Here is a 16,740-nt window from a genome sequence, read left to right on the forward strand (position 1 = left end):
TGAAATCTATTGCCTATTCTCTCTCTTACTCTTGAACTGAGGAGTACACAGATGTTCACATCTCTCCTCCTTACCTGAGTGATCACTGTTCTTGGAAAAATCTGCCTGATGAATGCTGCTTACTGCATTTGCATGAGAAACTCCTATCATGCTTTCCCCATTAACCTAACAAAACAAAAGGTAGCATGAGTTAGTTTTCTTTTTTAAGGACATGTTGTTTCTTCCTCTAACAGCAGCCCATTCTAACAAAGCACAGGGTACTACTCAGGAGGCAGACATAGATATGCAGCCTTTTCATGCCTCCTACTCAATTAAGAAAACACGATTTAATTTTAGTGGTAACTTATGCGTGACATTTTTTTAAATTGGCAATGTAATTGTACTGTAACTTACAAACAAAACTAAGAAAAACAAAAATTAAGCCAGAATGTAAGGGGAAACTTCCTGACAGAGATCTATTAGATGGTGGAACAATCTACCAAGAGAGCAGTGTTGCTGCAATTACTTTCCTCTTCTTGTCCCTCAGACTGAGGCTATATTACACTGGCAATTGAACGACAAAACATTTGTCTCTCAGATGTATTAACCCCTCCCCACCCCACCCCCCCCCGAAAGACAGAAGTTTTGCTGCGACAAGTGCTAGTGTGAATGGCGCGACAAAGCTAACCTCGCTCACTGGGGTGAAAGTTTTTTTGTCATCAGGAGAGCTGACAAACAGTGGCTACACTGCACGACTTTTAGCGGCACGGCTGTGGCAACACAGCCATGTTGCTAAAAGCTGTGTAGTGTAGACAGAGCCTAAGAAATAACTGTGAGGGATAGAATATTTTGCATTTATATTGCGTCCTCCATCCAACACTCTCAAACATTAACAATCTTAGCTTCATATCACTTGTACCTCTGTGAGGGAGGTGAGCATTACCTTCATTTCTTAGAAGAGAAAATGGAAGCAGAGAGAGATTAAATTACTTGGCCAATATAACATACAAGCACTGTGAGGCACTAGGAACAGAATCCAGATTTCTGAGTTACAGCCCTGTCTGTGCCTTAGCCACAAGACCAGTCTTCTTTCCTTAAATGAAGTTCTGGGCATTGGAAAAATAATTCCAAAAACTTTTGCACTTATTGATTCAGATCAACGGACAGCGCTGTAACTGCACAGTTTAAGATACAGAAATTTTGCCCTAGCTGGGGTTGGGTATTGATTATATCTTTTTCTCTAGTTAATGACAATTCCTACCAATAGAATTACACGCACCTATTTTATCAGAACTGAATAAAGGAAAATAAAGCAGCTGTGCTAAATATGGTTGCTTCATTTTATTTACCTTGGGGACATAAATATCAGGTGCTGTTTCTGTTTTGCCATAGTGATCTCCATGGGGATGGCCTAAACAAAAAAGAACAAATCGGTAACCTTTTAAATAACAAAATGTTTGTAGTGATCACATGAAAAAAAGTATCAAAGGGATAGCCGTGTTAGTCTGTATCCACAAAAACAATGAGAAGTCTGGTGGCACCTTCAAGACTAACAGATTTATTTGAGCATAAGCTTTCATGGGTAAAAAACCCACCTCTTCAGATGAATGGAGACTCCATGCATCTGAAGAAGTGGGTTTTTACTCACAAAAGCTTATGCCCAAATAAATCTGTTAGTCTTGAAGGTGCCATCAGACTCCTCGTTGTTATTATGAAAAACAGTTGTTTGTCAGTAAAGAAAAATATTTATCATTTGTTATGAAATGTTATATACTTCCTTCTGCTGACAGTTATTAAAAAGAATAACTGAACCTAACTGAATGGTAGAATAGTGGGGTACTTAACCACACTCATATCTTAATGACAGTATTTTAAAATAACATTATGTTTGCAGAGATAGGAGAAATAAGAGAAGATAATGGTATAATAAATAACCAAGTCTCCAAAACGACCATTGTTGATAAACAGTAATACCAATACAATATGAATGATATGGCACCAGATGCACGCGAGTCACTTTAGAGAAATACTGTAAAGCTCCCACCCCCAAAAGTTTAAAATCTAACGGCACATCCCTGCAAACACATATCTCTGGACGTAGCATACACCCAAGTCAATGAGACTGCTTGTAGTAGTGTTTTCAGGACCAACTTCTAAAGAGACAATGTCTAAACCAGAGATGGGGGATATGAAACAACAAAAATCTACAAAAAGAACAGGAGTACTTGTGGCACCTTAGAGACTAACAAATTTATTAGAGCATAAGCTTTCGTGGACTACAGCCCACTTCTTCGGATGCATAACATAAGAAGTGGGCTGTAGTCCACGAAAGCTTATGCTCTAATAAATTTGTTAGTCTCTAAGGTGCCACAAGTACTCCTGTTCTTTTTGCGGATACAGACTAACACGGCTGCTACTCTGAAACAAAAATCTAGTGCAAGATATTAACTTCTCTTTTCTCTTTAAATGGGCATTCATTAACAGGAATGTAACCTCATGTTCAGGGCGACTCTAAACCTCTGACAGACAGAAGCTAGGATCACTCCAACTGCCCCATTCTATAGATTCCCCCTGAAGCTCTGGTATGGGACAATGTTGGAGACTGGATACAAGGCTCAATGGACCATTGGTCTGACCCAGTCTGACAATTCTTATGACACACTAGAGTAACATTTTGCAGCTAGAACAGCTCCAAACACACTTTGACAATTAACGAATAAAGGATAATACCGTGGAAAGTGTTATTTGACCATTACAAAACTTAATATCACACTATACATTTTTCAGTGGGTAGAAGAGCTGTGTTCTTATTCACTTCCTGATTAGAAAGATCTGCATCCAATTGTGTGTGCATTCTGAGCTGATTTGTGAATAACAGAAATACTTATCTTGTATTGTGTGAAACATAGTAAGAAGATTTTGAGTATAATTCTTTTAGTAAACCAAGTGTGTTCAGGTATTATTATTAGGCTTTGGTAGCCTAGAAGACTATAAAAACGTATCAAGGATATGAAATTAAAGACACAAGACTAACAAAGGAATAACGGAAAGCAGAAACTGATTCAAACTTTCCTCCTTAGGCACAGTGATATGTAAACAATACCACAGGAAGCACCAAATTGTTTGTGTTGTATGTAACAATGCCAATATATCACAAAAGCCAAGAATTTTCTAAAGTTGAGTACAGAACACTCCATAATATTTAAATGGTTTTATTCTATTTCTCAGAAACTGTGACATTCTGTACTGTCTCTTATCCATGTCCTTATGCAAAGTGGCTTCTTAAATTTGTTGCAGAAGTTTGGCAAATCTTATTTAAAAGAATATCATTTATCCTGTTTATGACAGGCTTTTGTAGGCAAAAGAAAGATATCACACTTTGGTTGTCATTGATAGAAAGAAACTCATTTGCAGTAGGTAACTAAGAGATCCTTACCATTAGCTTTCATTAACTTTGGACTTGAGCTAACAGAGCCCCTGGACTTTGGAATCAATGGGTGACCATCTCTGCGATAAGAAGAAACACACTATATTTTTGATTTGTGAAAAGGAACCATACATAAGTATCTATATGAGGGCAATCTCTTATTGACTATTAGGCCTTAACTATGTCAATCACATTTTCCTTGGAGAGATTTGGAATAAGGTACCAAGAATATTCAATATCCCAATAATAGAAAGGTATTCACCAAATAATATCCTGGTTCATATCTACTTTCAGAAGAGGTGCGATTTAGAGTAGACAGGTGCGATCTAGTGGCCTCAGCCGAGGGCTTAAACCTTAGAACTCCTCAGTTCCTGCAGCTCCTCAGCACTTCAGAAAATTAAGCTTTAGGTGCCTGAAAGTTAGGCACACAAAAGTAGTGGAAACTTGGTAATTTCTCTGCCTCCGTTGCCCCATCTATAAAATACCTATATAGCCACCTCTTTACAGGATTATTCCAAGGATTAAATTATTGCTAGTAAAGAGTTCTGAAATTAAAGGATCAAGGATGCAGCTGCTCTGTGCCACCCTGGTAGCATAATCTGATCTTACAGCCAGGTTTGCTGTGCCAGGGAGGACTGCTCCAGCACACACATGAACCTAGGGAGACATAGGGCCAATGTGTGATCTCTTACACCACTCCCCCTCCCGGCTGCTGATGTAGTAGGGGAAAGGTGTAGCTGGAGCACCCCTGAACTAGGTCAAACTTCATCTGCAATTTCAGTACTCTGTGGGTAACTCTACACTGCAGCTGGGAGTGAGCCTAACAACCCAGGTACACCGACTTGTGCTAGCAGGGCTTGAATTAGTGCATTAAAAATAGCAGTGTGGATGTGGTGGCTCAGGGTTTCAAGCCCACCAGACCCCCTAGGCTTGAGAATCTGAGATCCAGCCCAAGATGCAGCTATTTATAGCACGCTAGCTTGAGCCGTGCTAGTGCAAGTCTCTCTATCTGGGCTGGGAGGTTCACTCCAGTTGGTACAACTTTTGGAAAAATGTTGACAAAGTTGACAACTTTTCCCAAAACAATTAGGTTTTTTTTTTAAAGGGCACTTTGATCCACGTAACTTATTACTAAGGCTAAGATTTTGTCATGGTTATTTTTAGTAAGTCACGGACAGGTCACGGGTCATAAACAAAAATTCACGAAAGCCTGTGACCTGTCTGTGACTTTTGCTAAAAATAATTGTGACAAAATGGGGAGTGGGGGATCACAGTGGATTCCGTGACTTCCATGACCTCCGTGACATAATTGTAGCCTTACTTATTACATACATGTCCTACCCTGCTTATTACATAATGCCCACGCACAAGCTGGGCATATATCAAATTTAGTCTGAGAATGCCTCTTACAGTGCAGTCTGCAGTTGGACAGTTTTATCCTCACTATGAGCCCAATCTGATCAGATACTGAGCATGCTCAACTCCATTAAGCCAATGGAATTGAGAGGACAGAGCACCCTGAAGGATCAGGCCTTTTAAAAATAGCCGCCATTATCACTCCAATTGGTTAGCTATTGTGCCAGGAAAATGCATTTAAGTGGACACAGCTACAACTATGTCAGTTAAAAATCACATGCAGGAATTAGCTTCCAGAGGATACCTTGTAGCTTTCAGCACCACTTTAGGAAGTGACATTTCCAGGGCTCTTTTGGCTTCTTTCAGAGTCATTCCCTGTGTGCTGACTCCATTAATATAATGGATGATATCCAATGTACGGAGACTTTCCTCGTTGGCAGCAACTGACCTTGGCTTTATATCACTAATGTATACCACCTGGTAAAGGCTGTCATGACCTCCTGATATAGACAGGCCTGTGCAGAAGAAAAAAATCCTCAATTTTTTCTTTTAGTAGTTAAGTGTGATTTTTACAACGGGACCAAGAAAGGCATTTCACACAAGGGCAAACAGCCATACAATTTTATATTACCCAGCTCTTCTTTATGGCACGTTAATGTAATATCAGGCAGCAAATGGGGCAACACTGGAATCTTTGGTAACTCCAGAACCCGTCCAACCACTAATCTGACAGTCTTTGGTGCAGCTCGGAGAAAACTGACTGCATCTGTGTGACTCATGTTAGTGACATCCATGTCATTAACCTATGAAGAGAACAGCAACAGAAAAATCCTCATTATGGTTGCAATTAAGACAGCCAATGATACCAAGAAAATTCAGCTGAAGTCCCTGTTATTTGTATTTCATATTAAATGACAAAATATAAATGGTTGTAAATGACAGCAACTGCAATCTATGAGGTTATCCATTTCCACGAACAAACACATTTAATGGAAATGGTAGTAGTAAAGAAACAAATCCTGAACTACCAATGTTAAAATAGTAAATATATTACAAAAAAGATTTAATATATACCAGTTTCTATAAAATGGAAGAATAAGCTTTTAGCAAGCCAGGGCCTGAACGCCAGACTCAGTCCCTAATCCACACTCGTTTATGAATTTATTCCTCACCTAAGGTTAAAGGTTATTCCACAGGATTTAATGCCCCAATCTAGCAAAGACTGGCACGTATGCTAAACTCTATGTACTCTGAGTGGTCCCATTGACTTCAGTGGAATTACTAAGTGCATGTGTAAATCTTTGCAGGATGGGGGCCTAAGAACGTAATTAAGCACATTCTTGTTCCACAACACTTTACAATGTTAACTTTTGCTTCAGTGTAGCTGTATTAATAGACTTTTTATGGTCTATTTACTGGAAGGAGTGTGACAAGAAAATTTATCCAAGCTTACCTGAACAGTTCCTCTCTGACACTAGATGATCATGATGGTCCCTTCTGACCTTAAAGTCTATGAGTATTTTGAAAGGACCCCCTAACTGTAACCTAAAAGATCATATATACTGAGCCCAACCCTATATCCTATTTTGCTGTCTGGAAGGATTACACAGATGTTAACAGCAAAAGGTTTAGCGATCATGCGTCAGTCATCTTCCATGTGTTTTATTTTAAACTAATATTTAAGTTGGTTCAACAACTGTCATATTATGAATTCCAATACACGCCTTTAGTTGTCTGCTTCTCATCTACACATTTGACTCAGCACACCACAGGATCCAGAATTCCTATTTTTCTGGTTCAAGATTTGTTTGTTTCCTCTCAATTATCACACAAATCCCTTAATCTTGAGCTGGGTTTCACTCTGAAATTTTACTCATCTCACCTTGATAAGCCGGTCTCCTGGTCGTAGCCTCCCATCACTTTTGGCAGGATCCTGAATAACATCATGAATGTAACAACCAATGTTATCATTGCCTTTGGTCACTGTAAAGCCCAGGCTACCTTTTTCTGATTTAGTCATGGTAACATGGAGTTCCACCTCCTACGGGAAAAACAGTGTTTTAAATAAACAATGGTCTGGAAGGTTGATAAATAGTGTATACTGTATGAAACGTATGGTCACCCGAATGAGCTGCTTCGATTAAGATGGTTTAAGAAAACACACGTTATTAACCAATTTACTTCAATTGAGTATAGGTTCTAATTCTGCAAACACATCTGTAATGAGGTTTACGTATTGAAATCCATGAGACTACTCATGCGCATAAAGTTAAGCAGGGGCATAACATCCTTGCAAGATCAGGGCCATATTGAGTACATCAGGGGTGGGCAATAATTTTTGCATGGGGGCCACTCCACAAATTTTGGTAAGTTGTCACGGGCAGCACATTTCTACTATATTAATGGGGGAGAGGGGTGTAGTGTCTGGGAGGGAGTTTGGTACAGGAGGGGGTTCTGACCTGGGGCAGGGCATTGGGGTGCAGGAGGGGGCTCCAGGCTGGGGCAGGGGTTTGGGGTGTAGAAGAGGGTGCAGGGTCTGGGAGGGAGTTTGGGTGCAGGAGGGGATTCTGACTTGGGGCAGGGGATTGGGGTGAAGGAGGAGGTGCGGGAATTGGGAGGGAGTTTGGGTGCAGGAGGGGGTTCTGACCTGGGGCAGGGGATAAGGGTGCAGGAGGAGGTGTGGGAGTTGGGAAGGAGTTTGGGTGCAGGAGGGGATTCTGACCTGGGGCAGGGTATTGTGGTGCAGGAGGGGGTGCGAGGTGCAGGCTCTGGCAGGGAGGTGCTTACCACAGGTGACTCCTGGCCGACGGCACAGCAGGGCTCAGGCAGGCTGCCTGCATGCCGTGGCCCCACACCACTCCCAGAAGCGGCTGCGGCTGGCACATCTCTGTGCGCCCCTTGGGGGGAGGGGGCAGCGGGTCTCCATGCGCTGCCCACACCTGCAACCAATGCCCTCGACGCTCCCATTGGCTGGTTTCCGGGAGTGCGCAGAGACATGCCAGCAGCAGCCGGCCATTTCCGGGAGCGGCGTGGGACCATGGCAGGCAGGCAACTGCCTGGGCACCCCACTGCGCCATGGGACTTTTAGCAGCCCGGAGATCGCGAGGGGGCAGCCAAAGAGCCTGGCGGGCCAGACAAAAATGTTAGATGGGCTGGATCCAGCCTGTGGGCTGTATTTTGCCCACCCCTGGAGTATAGCAACTAGAATAAAACTGGGCACGAGAGGTGAAGGTGCTCTCCTACAAAAGGATAAAACTTCAGGTTTCCGTTACTAAGCTGGAGTACTGTATTGTATATCTTGGTATTACACACATGTATGCCTTTTATATTATACATTTGTAATTTACATGCATTTTATGTTCTATGTTTATGATTGTGCTTTACTTGCACAGAAATTAACAGAACAAGAGGAAGAAAAGATCAAAAGAAGAGATTAATAGTGTGATGATGCATTTGTGAATAGTGAATTTAGAGTTGACTTTTAAACTCTAGAGAATTGCACTGATAGGCTTGTCTAAATGGTGCAGCTATGCGCGTGAGAGGAGTGTGATTTCTAAGGTGCACCAATGTTTTGTGCACCAACTGGCCCACGTAGATCCTGCTAGCACACAGTAAAAGTTCCCTACTGTGCTTTAACATAGTATTGTTTATGTGAATATGCATTAGGGAACTTCTGATGTGTGCTAGCGGAGTCCCAGTACGCTTTAGAAATCACCCCCCTTCCATCCCCTGTAACATGCTTGTGTAGGCTTGCCCTTTGTAATGTACAGTGCTCTGGGTTGCAGAGAGAAAGGCCTGGTCTCTATTTTCAGCACTGTTTTTTATTCTGTGAATTGACAGGGAGCGAGAGAGACGGAGGTGCTTTGTGCTTCATAACATCGTCCTCTGGGATATGAAGCAGCGATGTCAGAAGGTTCTCAGGAGGGTTTGATGCATTGCTTCTGAGGCCGAAAGAAGAGTATCTGGGGGACAGACAGACGTAAAACGGAGGAAATGGATGGGATTACAAGGGCCCCAACCAGTCCGAGGGTAACAATGGGGAAATATATATTGACAGGTAAGAAACTTAGCCTCTGAACATTGTCCCTACATAGTTACACATTGCCAAATCTTCAAAATATGGATTCAGAGTGTACCTAAGAAATATGTAAAAAGAAGAACAGGAGTACTTGTGGCACCTTAGAGACTAACAAATTTATTAGAGCATAAGCTTTCGTGGACTACAGCCCACTTCTTCGGATGCATATAGAATGGAACATATATTGAGGAGATAGTACTCCTGTTCTTCTTTTTGCGGATACAGACTAACACGGCTGCTACTCTGAAACCTAAGAAATATGTGTGCACCTGTGTGTCCATTCATAATATGCACAGAGCAATGGAGCATTTAACTACCCAAATTGTATGTATGCAAAGGCAGTTATGCAGTCTGCATAGCTTTAGAGTCTGATTTGGGAAAAAAAAACATGTTTTTTATTTCAAAAAGTAAGTCAGACATTTGAATCTCTCAAGTGCCTCATTTATAACACATCTAGGGACACTGTCGTAACAATCTGCTAGTCCTATTGTCACAAATGTCCAGGCCTCCTTCTATAAGTAGATTGTATGAGAGCCTTTTGCAAAACACATCCTTAGCTAACTATAAATTTAAATTTGAAGCTAGAACAATTACCCTAATTTTAAGTAAATATAAATAGGATGCATTTTGTTACGGCCAAACCCATGGCTAAATAAAATCCCAAGAGACACAATCTTTAACACATTTATGGCACAGAGAGAGAAAGTAATTACTGGTTCATATTCATCAGCATGTTTCTCAAATCGGTTGAGCAGTGATGTTATCTTCTCTCTTTGTGGAACTAGCTCTGAGGTGGTACTGTTGTAGGCATCATCCATTAAACCAGGGATAGCAATCTCAGTAACCGTTCTACAGCTTGGTATTGGTGGCAAGTCCAGTGGTAGAGGAGATGGAGGATTACTATGAGAAGACAGGGAAACAAGAGTTTGAATGGTTTGTAATATTTGAGCCAGACTTTGTTGCTTACATGGTTAGAGCTCTGCAAAGATACGTTTCACTTCACAGGTATTCATGTGTGAACTCTGATATTTGTGCAAACATTTACAAACTTGAAACAGGGGTCAAATTGTACCATCCCTCACTCCCAAATCAACACAAGTCTTTGGTGTGAAAATGACTAGATTTTATCTGGACAAAGTCTTGAATTTTTATTAGTAGGCCTTATCATCCATCTTTGCAGAGAAATTCCACCTTTTTGACTGTTTTAGGCTTGCAAAACCTGAGTATTTATTTTTGCAAAATAAGTGATATTTACAATCATACCTGTCCTCAAACTCTGGCTTGCTGGGAATCTCATGAGCAGAGTAGTAGATGGTACGAATTGCTTCTTCCTGGCTACAAGGAGTTTCATACTGAGTGTGTGCTGGAGTCATCATTTTGTCTAGAGTTTGGTACAGGGCAGAATTCCAGCCAGGGCTTGCTATCTGTGTTGGGGTCACCACTACCTCTTCTTCGCCACTCCCACTGCTGTCACTGTAGCTGTCTCTCCTAGACGGGGATTTTAGTCGCTTCTTGCTCTTATCAGTCACTTCATTTTCATCTGAACTGTCACCTTGATCTCCATTTGATGCCCCAGAAGTTTCTGTGCTGATGTCTGGAAATATTTGTTGTGGGGAATGTATGGGAGTCTGCAACAAATGTGATGTTTAAGAAATCAGACTCTGGCTATAATGGTCATTTATTCATTTTAGGTTTGGCAGAAAATGTGGAAAGAATGCAGAAATAATCAAACATGTTTAATCAAAGCTTCATTCTATTTACTTCAGAAGTCAGCACAGTGGACCAAACTCAGCTCTGGTATAACGTCATAGAGTTCAGGATGAATTTAACTTATTTTCTGTAACATAACACATGTGTAATTTCAAAAGTGCTAAAAATGGGAGTTGTGGGTGCTCAGCTCTCTAAGAAACTGAAACTGCCGGTAGGCACTGAGAGGCAGATCCTCACCTAGTATAAATGGTCAATGAGCCTATGACAAGTTACACCAGCTGAGGATCTGTCCCCAAAAGTTTAAACATTTGGCTCCAGTACCATTTCCCGAAGAACTGTGTAATCACACTCCCATAAACACGATGTACCAATCAATGATGAGTATGGAAGCTTTGACCATTCCATTTATTCATGCCGTGGGAAACCTCTGTGTTCAGGTACTCACCCACCCCGAACACCATCAACCGCTTTTCGTTACTTTAATTTTCTCCTTTGTTCCTCTTGCCCTTTGTTTAAATTTGTGTTTAGATGTCCACACACAGGATACAAATCTGTTTCTACTGTCATGTAAGAACAGTTTTTATCTGGTAAACAACAATAAAGTGACTCGATTTGAAGACTCCTTTTAATTGTTCTTTATTATTGAAAGCTACTCTACTAATGTGGACTTCTCCATCATAGAGTTCCAATTTTTTTTCTGCTGCAGAATATATAGTCCAGTTTCCACCAACACTAAAATATTCTGAAATGGCATTGTGCTCTTTGGACTGATTTGATGGAGCACTCTTACAAATCCTTTTTGGGATCATGTATTTTAACTCAGAAAACAGGGCTGAGTTTTTTCCAGCTTGATGTACAGCAGAACTAAACTATAAATAATTGTTGTTATTAAATGGCAGTTTCATAACTAATTCACCACACATCTCACTGAAAATGTAACCCTAGGTGAAGCCAACTTCAAACTAACCATCAACATTACCAATGAAAGTGTAGTTATAGTATTTTAAGCCATTTAGGAGTCTTTTTTTTTTAAATTGTACTATTGTAAATATACAAGAGCCTTGTATTTTTTCTTATTTCTGTGAAATAGGCTGTGTTTCTATCTTGTGACTTAACACAGCAAACACATTTGTATGATACTCTAGTCCCCTGCCACCTCTCTTTATTTTTCATTTACATGTGCAACCAATGTATTCTGAACAAGCAAAACTTAATGAAGACAAAACTAAAACATCATATGCCATAGGTCTTACCAACAGAGAAGGATCAATTTCTGGTAGTATACCAGGTGGTGGCCTGCAAAGGAGGAGAGAGACTTCTGGGGATGTTCCTCTGAGTGCTGAGATGACCTCCTACAGGTACAGTTAATTTTGTATTAGACACAGGTCCCACTTGCAAGATAGCTACTACTGACAAGTAAGATAATAGAGAGAGCTCTAACCTGCTGGGATAGTCCTTTTAACGAAGCCCCATTCACTTTCAGGATGACATCCCCAACTTCAATCTGCCCACTTTCAGCTGCAGGCTGCCCTGGGAAGAGCTTTTTAACCCTCACTATGCTTGAGCCCAATTGCTCCGGAGTAAGGTTGTCTTCACGACAAAAACTGAACCCCAGGCCTGAGCTGTTCTTCAGCAACTTTACCTCAAATGTGTTGTCTGGAAAATAAATAGAAATAATAGACTACTTCTCTCCTTTCCTACAGTACCCTCTCCATGAAGGCTGCTTATTCAGCAAGAACAATCAGACTGCATCCCAATAGTTTGGGGAAAGGGGTTACCATGTGTAAAAGTTTTGTAAGGAGTCCCTGTGTATGATCGGTTTAGACCAGGGGTCCCCAGTGTGGTGCCCGTGGGCGCCATGGCGCCCGTCGAGGCGTCTATGTGCACCCACGTACTGGCCGGCGGACAAGCATCCACTGAAATGCCGCTGAGAAGCAGTGTCATCCAGAGGCGTCACCGCTGAAATGCCACCGATTTTCAGCGGCATTTTGGTGGCGACACCTCTGGATGACACTGCTTCTTGGCAGCATTTCGGTGGCAACGCTTATTGACGTCGCCGCTTGTCGGCGGCATTTCAGCGGATGCTCGTCCGCTACCACGGTCCTCCGTGGCTCGTCGTCTGGTGCGTGCCAGACAAAAAAGGTTGGGGACCACTGGTTTAGACAAAACATGTCAAAATGATTCATGGTTTCTTTCCCTACTGTTCTTCTCTTGGAAATGGCCACACTGCTGTATGTTATCCCCAAAACAGCAGTAGCTGGGAGAGGCTCAGAGGACATGCAGGAAGGCTGTAAGGGCATTATGCTGTAGAAATAATTGAGAAGTATAGAGGAGGAGGAACATTCTGGAGTTGGCCATGATTAAGGCTATGATTTAATGACCGATATTTTTAGTAAAAGTCATGGACAAGTCACAGGCAAGAAACAAAAAATCATGGCCCCATGACCTCTCCATGACTTATACCATAAATACCTCTGATTGAATCTTAGGGTGGGGGCACAGTATCAGCGGCGGAGGGGAGCGGAGTCTCGGAGGGCCCACAGCACCAGCTGCTAGGGGAAAGGGGGGAAGCTCTGGGGGGCCCACGGCACAAGTTGCTGTGGGGGAAACCCTAGGGGGCCCGCTGCCGGGGGGGGAAGCCCTGGGGGACCAGCAGGTGCTCCGGCTGCTGCTGCAGGAGGAACCCTGGGGGCCAGTGGCTGCTCGGGCCGCCGCAGGGAGGGAACCCCGGGTCCAGTCGCTGCTCCGGCTGCCACGGGACTGCTGCTGGGAGCCGCCAAGCTATGGTTGCTCCCGCCGCTCCCAGGACCGCTGCTCAGGCAGTCCCAAGGGCCAGCTGCATCAACTGCTGCTTGGGCGGTCCCCGGGGCCAGCTCCCTGGGACTGCCAGAGCAGCGGCTGGTGCAGCTGGACTCGGGGCTGGGGCCGCTCCTGCAGCGCTGGTGTGGCTGGCTGTGGAACCGCTCCAGTAGTGGCCAGTGTGGCTGTCCCCAGAGCCACCTGAGCAAGATTCAGTAGGACCCACTGGCTGCTGCATACGTCGTGGAGGTCGCTGGAAGTCACGGAATCTGTGATAAACACAGAGCCCTAGCCATGATCTATTACAGGAAGTAATGCCCTTCGTTTCGAAGGTGACACAATATAAATAAGTTAAGGAATGGTAAGGGAAGAAACTATTTAAAAAGCTGCTAAAATAAATGACTGAGACACCATTAAAGGAAATATTCAAAAAGCATTTAACAACATGAAAGAGAATCTGTGTTGTACACAAGGCTTGGACGTGTTCACTGCCGGCCCTAACTTCCCTGATTCTTTTCACTGGAGGATCATCTGGCTGTGAGAAAATGAAAAGTTTTGGGGATGTTCTAAAGATCAGATAGTTTTTCTCCATGACCTGACCTTCAGTGACAAAGTTGTAGTCTTTGGTATTTGTCATTTTTTTCTCTGGTTTGTTCTGGGGCTCACTTTGTCCTGCCTGATTTGGAGGAGTGCACTGCGGTGTAATGGGAGCATGAACTTTGGCCACTGGAAGCTGCCCCTTCTCCAGCAGCAGATGAACTACCTACAGAAATACAACATATTCAAGTTAGTTAGCACACAAAAATACCACATTTTGCCATATAGGGTCTAGCTTAATCTGTTTTGGGTAACTAAATTTCACAGCCATAAATCATACGGATTTATAAAAAATCCCCCATAAAACACTGTAAGCTGATTAGTTTGTTAAGAACTGCAAATGGCAACAACATCAACAATAATAGAGTAACAGAGCCACAAGATATCAACCAGACAGCATCTAAAGTAAATTAAGATTTCCCCCCAATATTATGAGGCATGAGGGATAATTAAAAAATGCCACTGACAACATTCTTCATACATGGGTCCTCCATACAAGGGAATCTGGATGAATAAACAGTTTACAGTATGTACTGGTGGCATTTTACTATTCCAGAGATCTAATATTTGTACATGCACCATGCATTTCCATGCATGATTAGCTAAGGGCCAAATTCTGATATCGGAAGCAGCAGCCTTATGCCATGAATAGTGACATTAACTGAAATGGCACCACTTTTGGAGTGAGGTGCTACTCAACATAATTAAGTGTATCAGAAAGTGGTCCTAAGCAAGGAAGTGCACAGTGGAGAGCTCCTGTTGTCAGTTTTGTCTACTGTACTTTTACTCATGATAAGTTTATTTACCTAAGATAGGAGAAGAATATTATCCAGGGGTGAAAGTAAAATTGAAAACTTACCGGTATGGGGGCTGGCTCCGCACCCCCCCCCCCCCCAGAAGGGGCAGGGCCAAGGGCGGAAGGGGCAGGGACTGGGGGTCAGCGTCCCCCAGCCAGCCCTTTCAGGCTGCCTGGCCCATGCTGCCCAGGGCTCCAGTGCAGCAGTGGCCGGAGCCCCGGGCCCTTTTAAATCGCTGGCCCCGGGGCAGCTGCTCCTTTTGCCCCCATCCATTGGCAGTCTGGGGAGGCAAAAGGGGCAGGGACGATAAAGCGCTGCCACAGCAGCGCTTTAGGCAGGGTCTTTGCCGTGGCAGCGCTTTAATGTGGCTGCCCCTTTTGGCTCCTCCGTCAGCGGCCCTGCCACTAGGGACCCGGCAGGGCTGCTGACAGGGGGCACAAAAGCGGCGTTAAAGTGGCAGGGGCTGGTACTGGCGGCCACTTTTTCCCGGTACACCGTACCGGCCCGTACTGCCTTACTTTCACCCCTGATATTATCTTACCTGGCCAGTGTTCCTCAGGGTTTCCACAGCTTGTTTATGGGTAGCACCCTCCAAACTAATCCCATTGACAGAGAGCACACGGTCACCTAGAAGCAAACAATGCATGATTTAGAAGAAGGAAGAATGTAATAAATAAATAATTCATATAGAACATGCTTATAATCCATGTAAGACTGATCTGTTCGTTTCTCAATGAACAAGGGCAGTAACTCGGGCAATCCCCCATGCACTGAGAGGAGAATAGGGCTTTTTGTATCAGAAGCGTTCTGTAACTTAATTCCAACCCCAAAATCTAGGACCATTTTAATGCTCGAAGCAATGCTTCACTGGGAAATCTGGGGAGAAATATAATAACCCCTCGTCTAACTGTGGGACTCCACTTCACTAAGAGGACTGATTTAAAAACAAAGACTGTCAGAGCTATTACAAGGATTTTCTGTAGTGAGATACTTAGCATGTCAAGCGAGGAGGTCACTAATTACACAAAGCCTCTTTCTCCTCTCTCTGGGCGTAATCAGAGCAATTTGCTCCATTAAAGCGGAATGCATTAGAAGGAAACAGTGACTAAAAAATATTTTGTCATTTTTTTCTCCAGTACAGCTTCAGCAGTTTCTGCAGATACTGCAATATCCCACACTTTGTAATCCTTTCTTATCTCCTCACTGCATAACACTGTCAAATTTATAAAAACTTAGCACTTATTAACCATTTAAATGGTCAGAGTGCTTTACAAATTAACCCTTACACCACCCATATGAGGTAGAGACTAAGGTGACGTAGTGCTACAGAAAAACCTCAGAGAGGTAGGTAGTTTCCCATCGACAATATAGACCCATAAAGAGATTACAAGTAACTAAGGCCAGGCAGTCAGTAGACCTCTGGAGTTCTTAGCTCCTAGACCATGATGCCTCTCCAAAGCCTACATAAAGTCATCTGGATTTCATTCTACTGCTATTTAAGAAAACTTGTGGAAAGAGCAAAGTATGTACCTTTCTGAATTTTACCATCAGCCTCAGCTGCTCCCTTAGGAATAATGGCCTTCACATAAATGCCACCATGTCTTACACTGGTGTTTATGCCACCCTAAATGGAGAATAAATAGGTAAAATGCAAACCTTTAAAAACTTAAACAGAAGATCTTAGATCAAGAAAGCTAAACAACCCTTAAGAAACTCAGGAAGCACTCAAGCCATCAGCATGTAAAAGCAACAGCCAACTTATTGTAAATAAAATATTTTGAGATCCATGCAAATCATAACCAATTGGAGTGGATGTGTGTGGGGAGTGGGGGTTAAAACTATTAGGCTCAAATGCAAACCTTTCTAGTAAAACAAGTGTCCTTCAAGCAGAACTACGAAAGCACTAGAATCTGCATATATGAGTGTGGAAAAGCTAAGTGTTGTTTGTGCACAACATGCATCAGCAGTCAGAATAAAAGATGCATACATGCAATATC

General features: G+C 42.8%; 1 protein-coding gene across 15 annotated transcripts in view; it reads right to left on the minus strand.

The window, feature by feature from the left end:
* Positions 1 to 16,740, minus strand: part of PTPN13 (protein tyrosine phosphatase non-receptor type 13) — a 188,498-nt gene that overhangs the window by 16,739 nt on the left and 155,019 nt on the right. For all 15 annotated transcript variants that reach the window (XM_065596146.1, XM_065596141.1, XM_065596140.1 and 12 more), the window contains 13 exons: positions 16,274 to 16,367; positions 15,285 to 15,370; positions 13,950 to 14,112; positions 11,992 to 12,206; positions 11,804 to 11,902; positions 10,104 to 10,468; positions 9,554 to 9,740; positions 6,645 to 6,803; positions 5,394 to 5,565; positions 5,067 to 5,277; positions 3,416 to 3,486; positions 1,329 to 1,390; positions 75 to 165 (listed from right to left, as the gene is read on the minus strand). In XM_065596146.1, the coding sequence (XP_065452218.1) occupies positions 75 to 165; positions 1,329 to 1,390; positions 3,416 to 3,486; positions 5,067 to 5,277; positions 5,394 to 5,565; positions 6,645 to 6,803; positions 9,554 to 9,740; positions 10,104 to 10,468; positions 11,804 to 11,902; positions 11,992 to 12,206; positions 13,950 to 14,112; positions 15,285 to 15,370; positions 16,274 to 16,367 (1,975 nt within the window). The remainder of the gene's footprint in view (positions 1 to 74; positions 166 to 1,328; positions 1,391 to 3,415; positions 3,487 to 5,066; positions 5,278 to 5,393; positions 5,566 to 6,644; positions 6,804 to 9,553; positions 9,741 to 10,103; positions 10,469 to 11,803; positions 11,903 to 11,991; positions 12,207 to 13,949; positions 14,113 to 15,284; positions 15,371 to 16,273; positions 16,368 to 16,740) is intronic.

The sequence above is a fragment of the Chrysemys picta genome, chromosome 5 (genome assembly GCF_011386835.1).
Source record: "Chrysemys picta bellii isolate R12L10 chromosome 5, ASM1138683v2, whole genome shotgun sequence".
NCBI classification, from domain to species: Eukaryota; Metazoa; Chordata; order Testudines; family Emydidae; genus Chrysemys; species Chrysemys picta.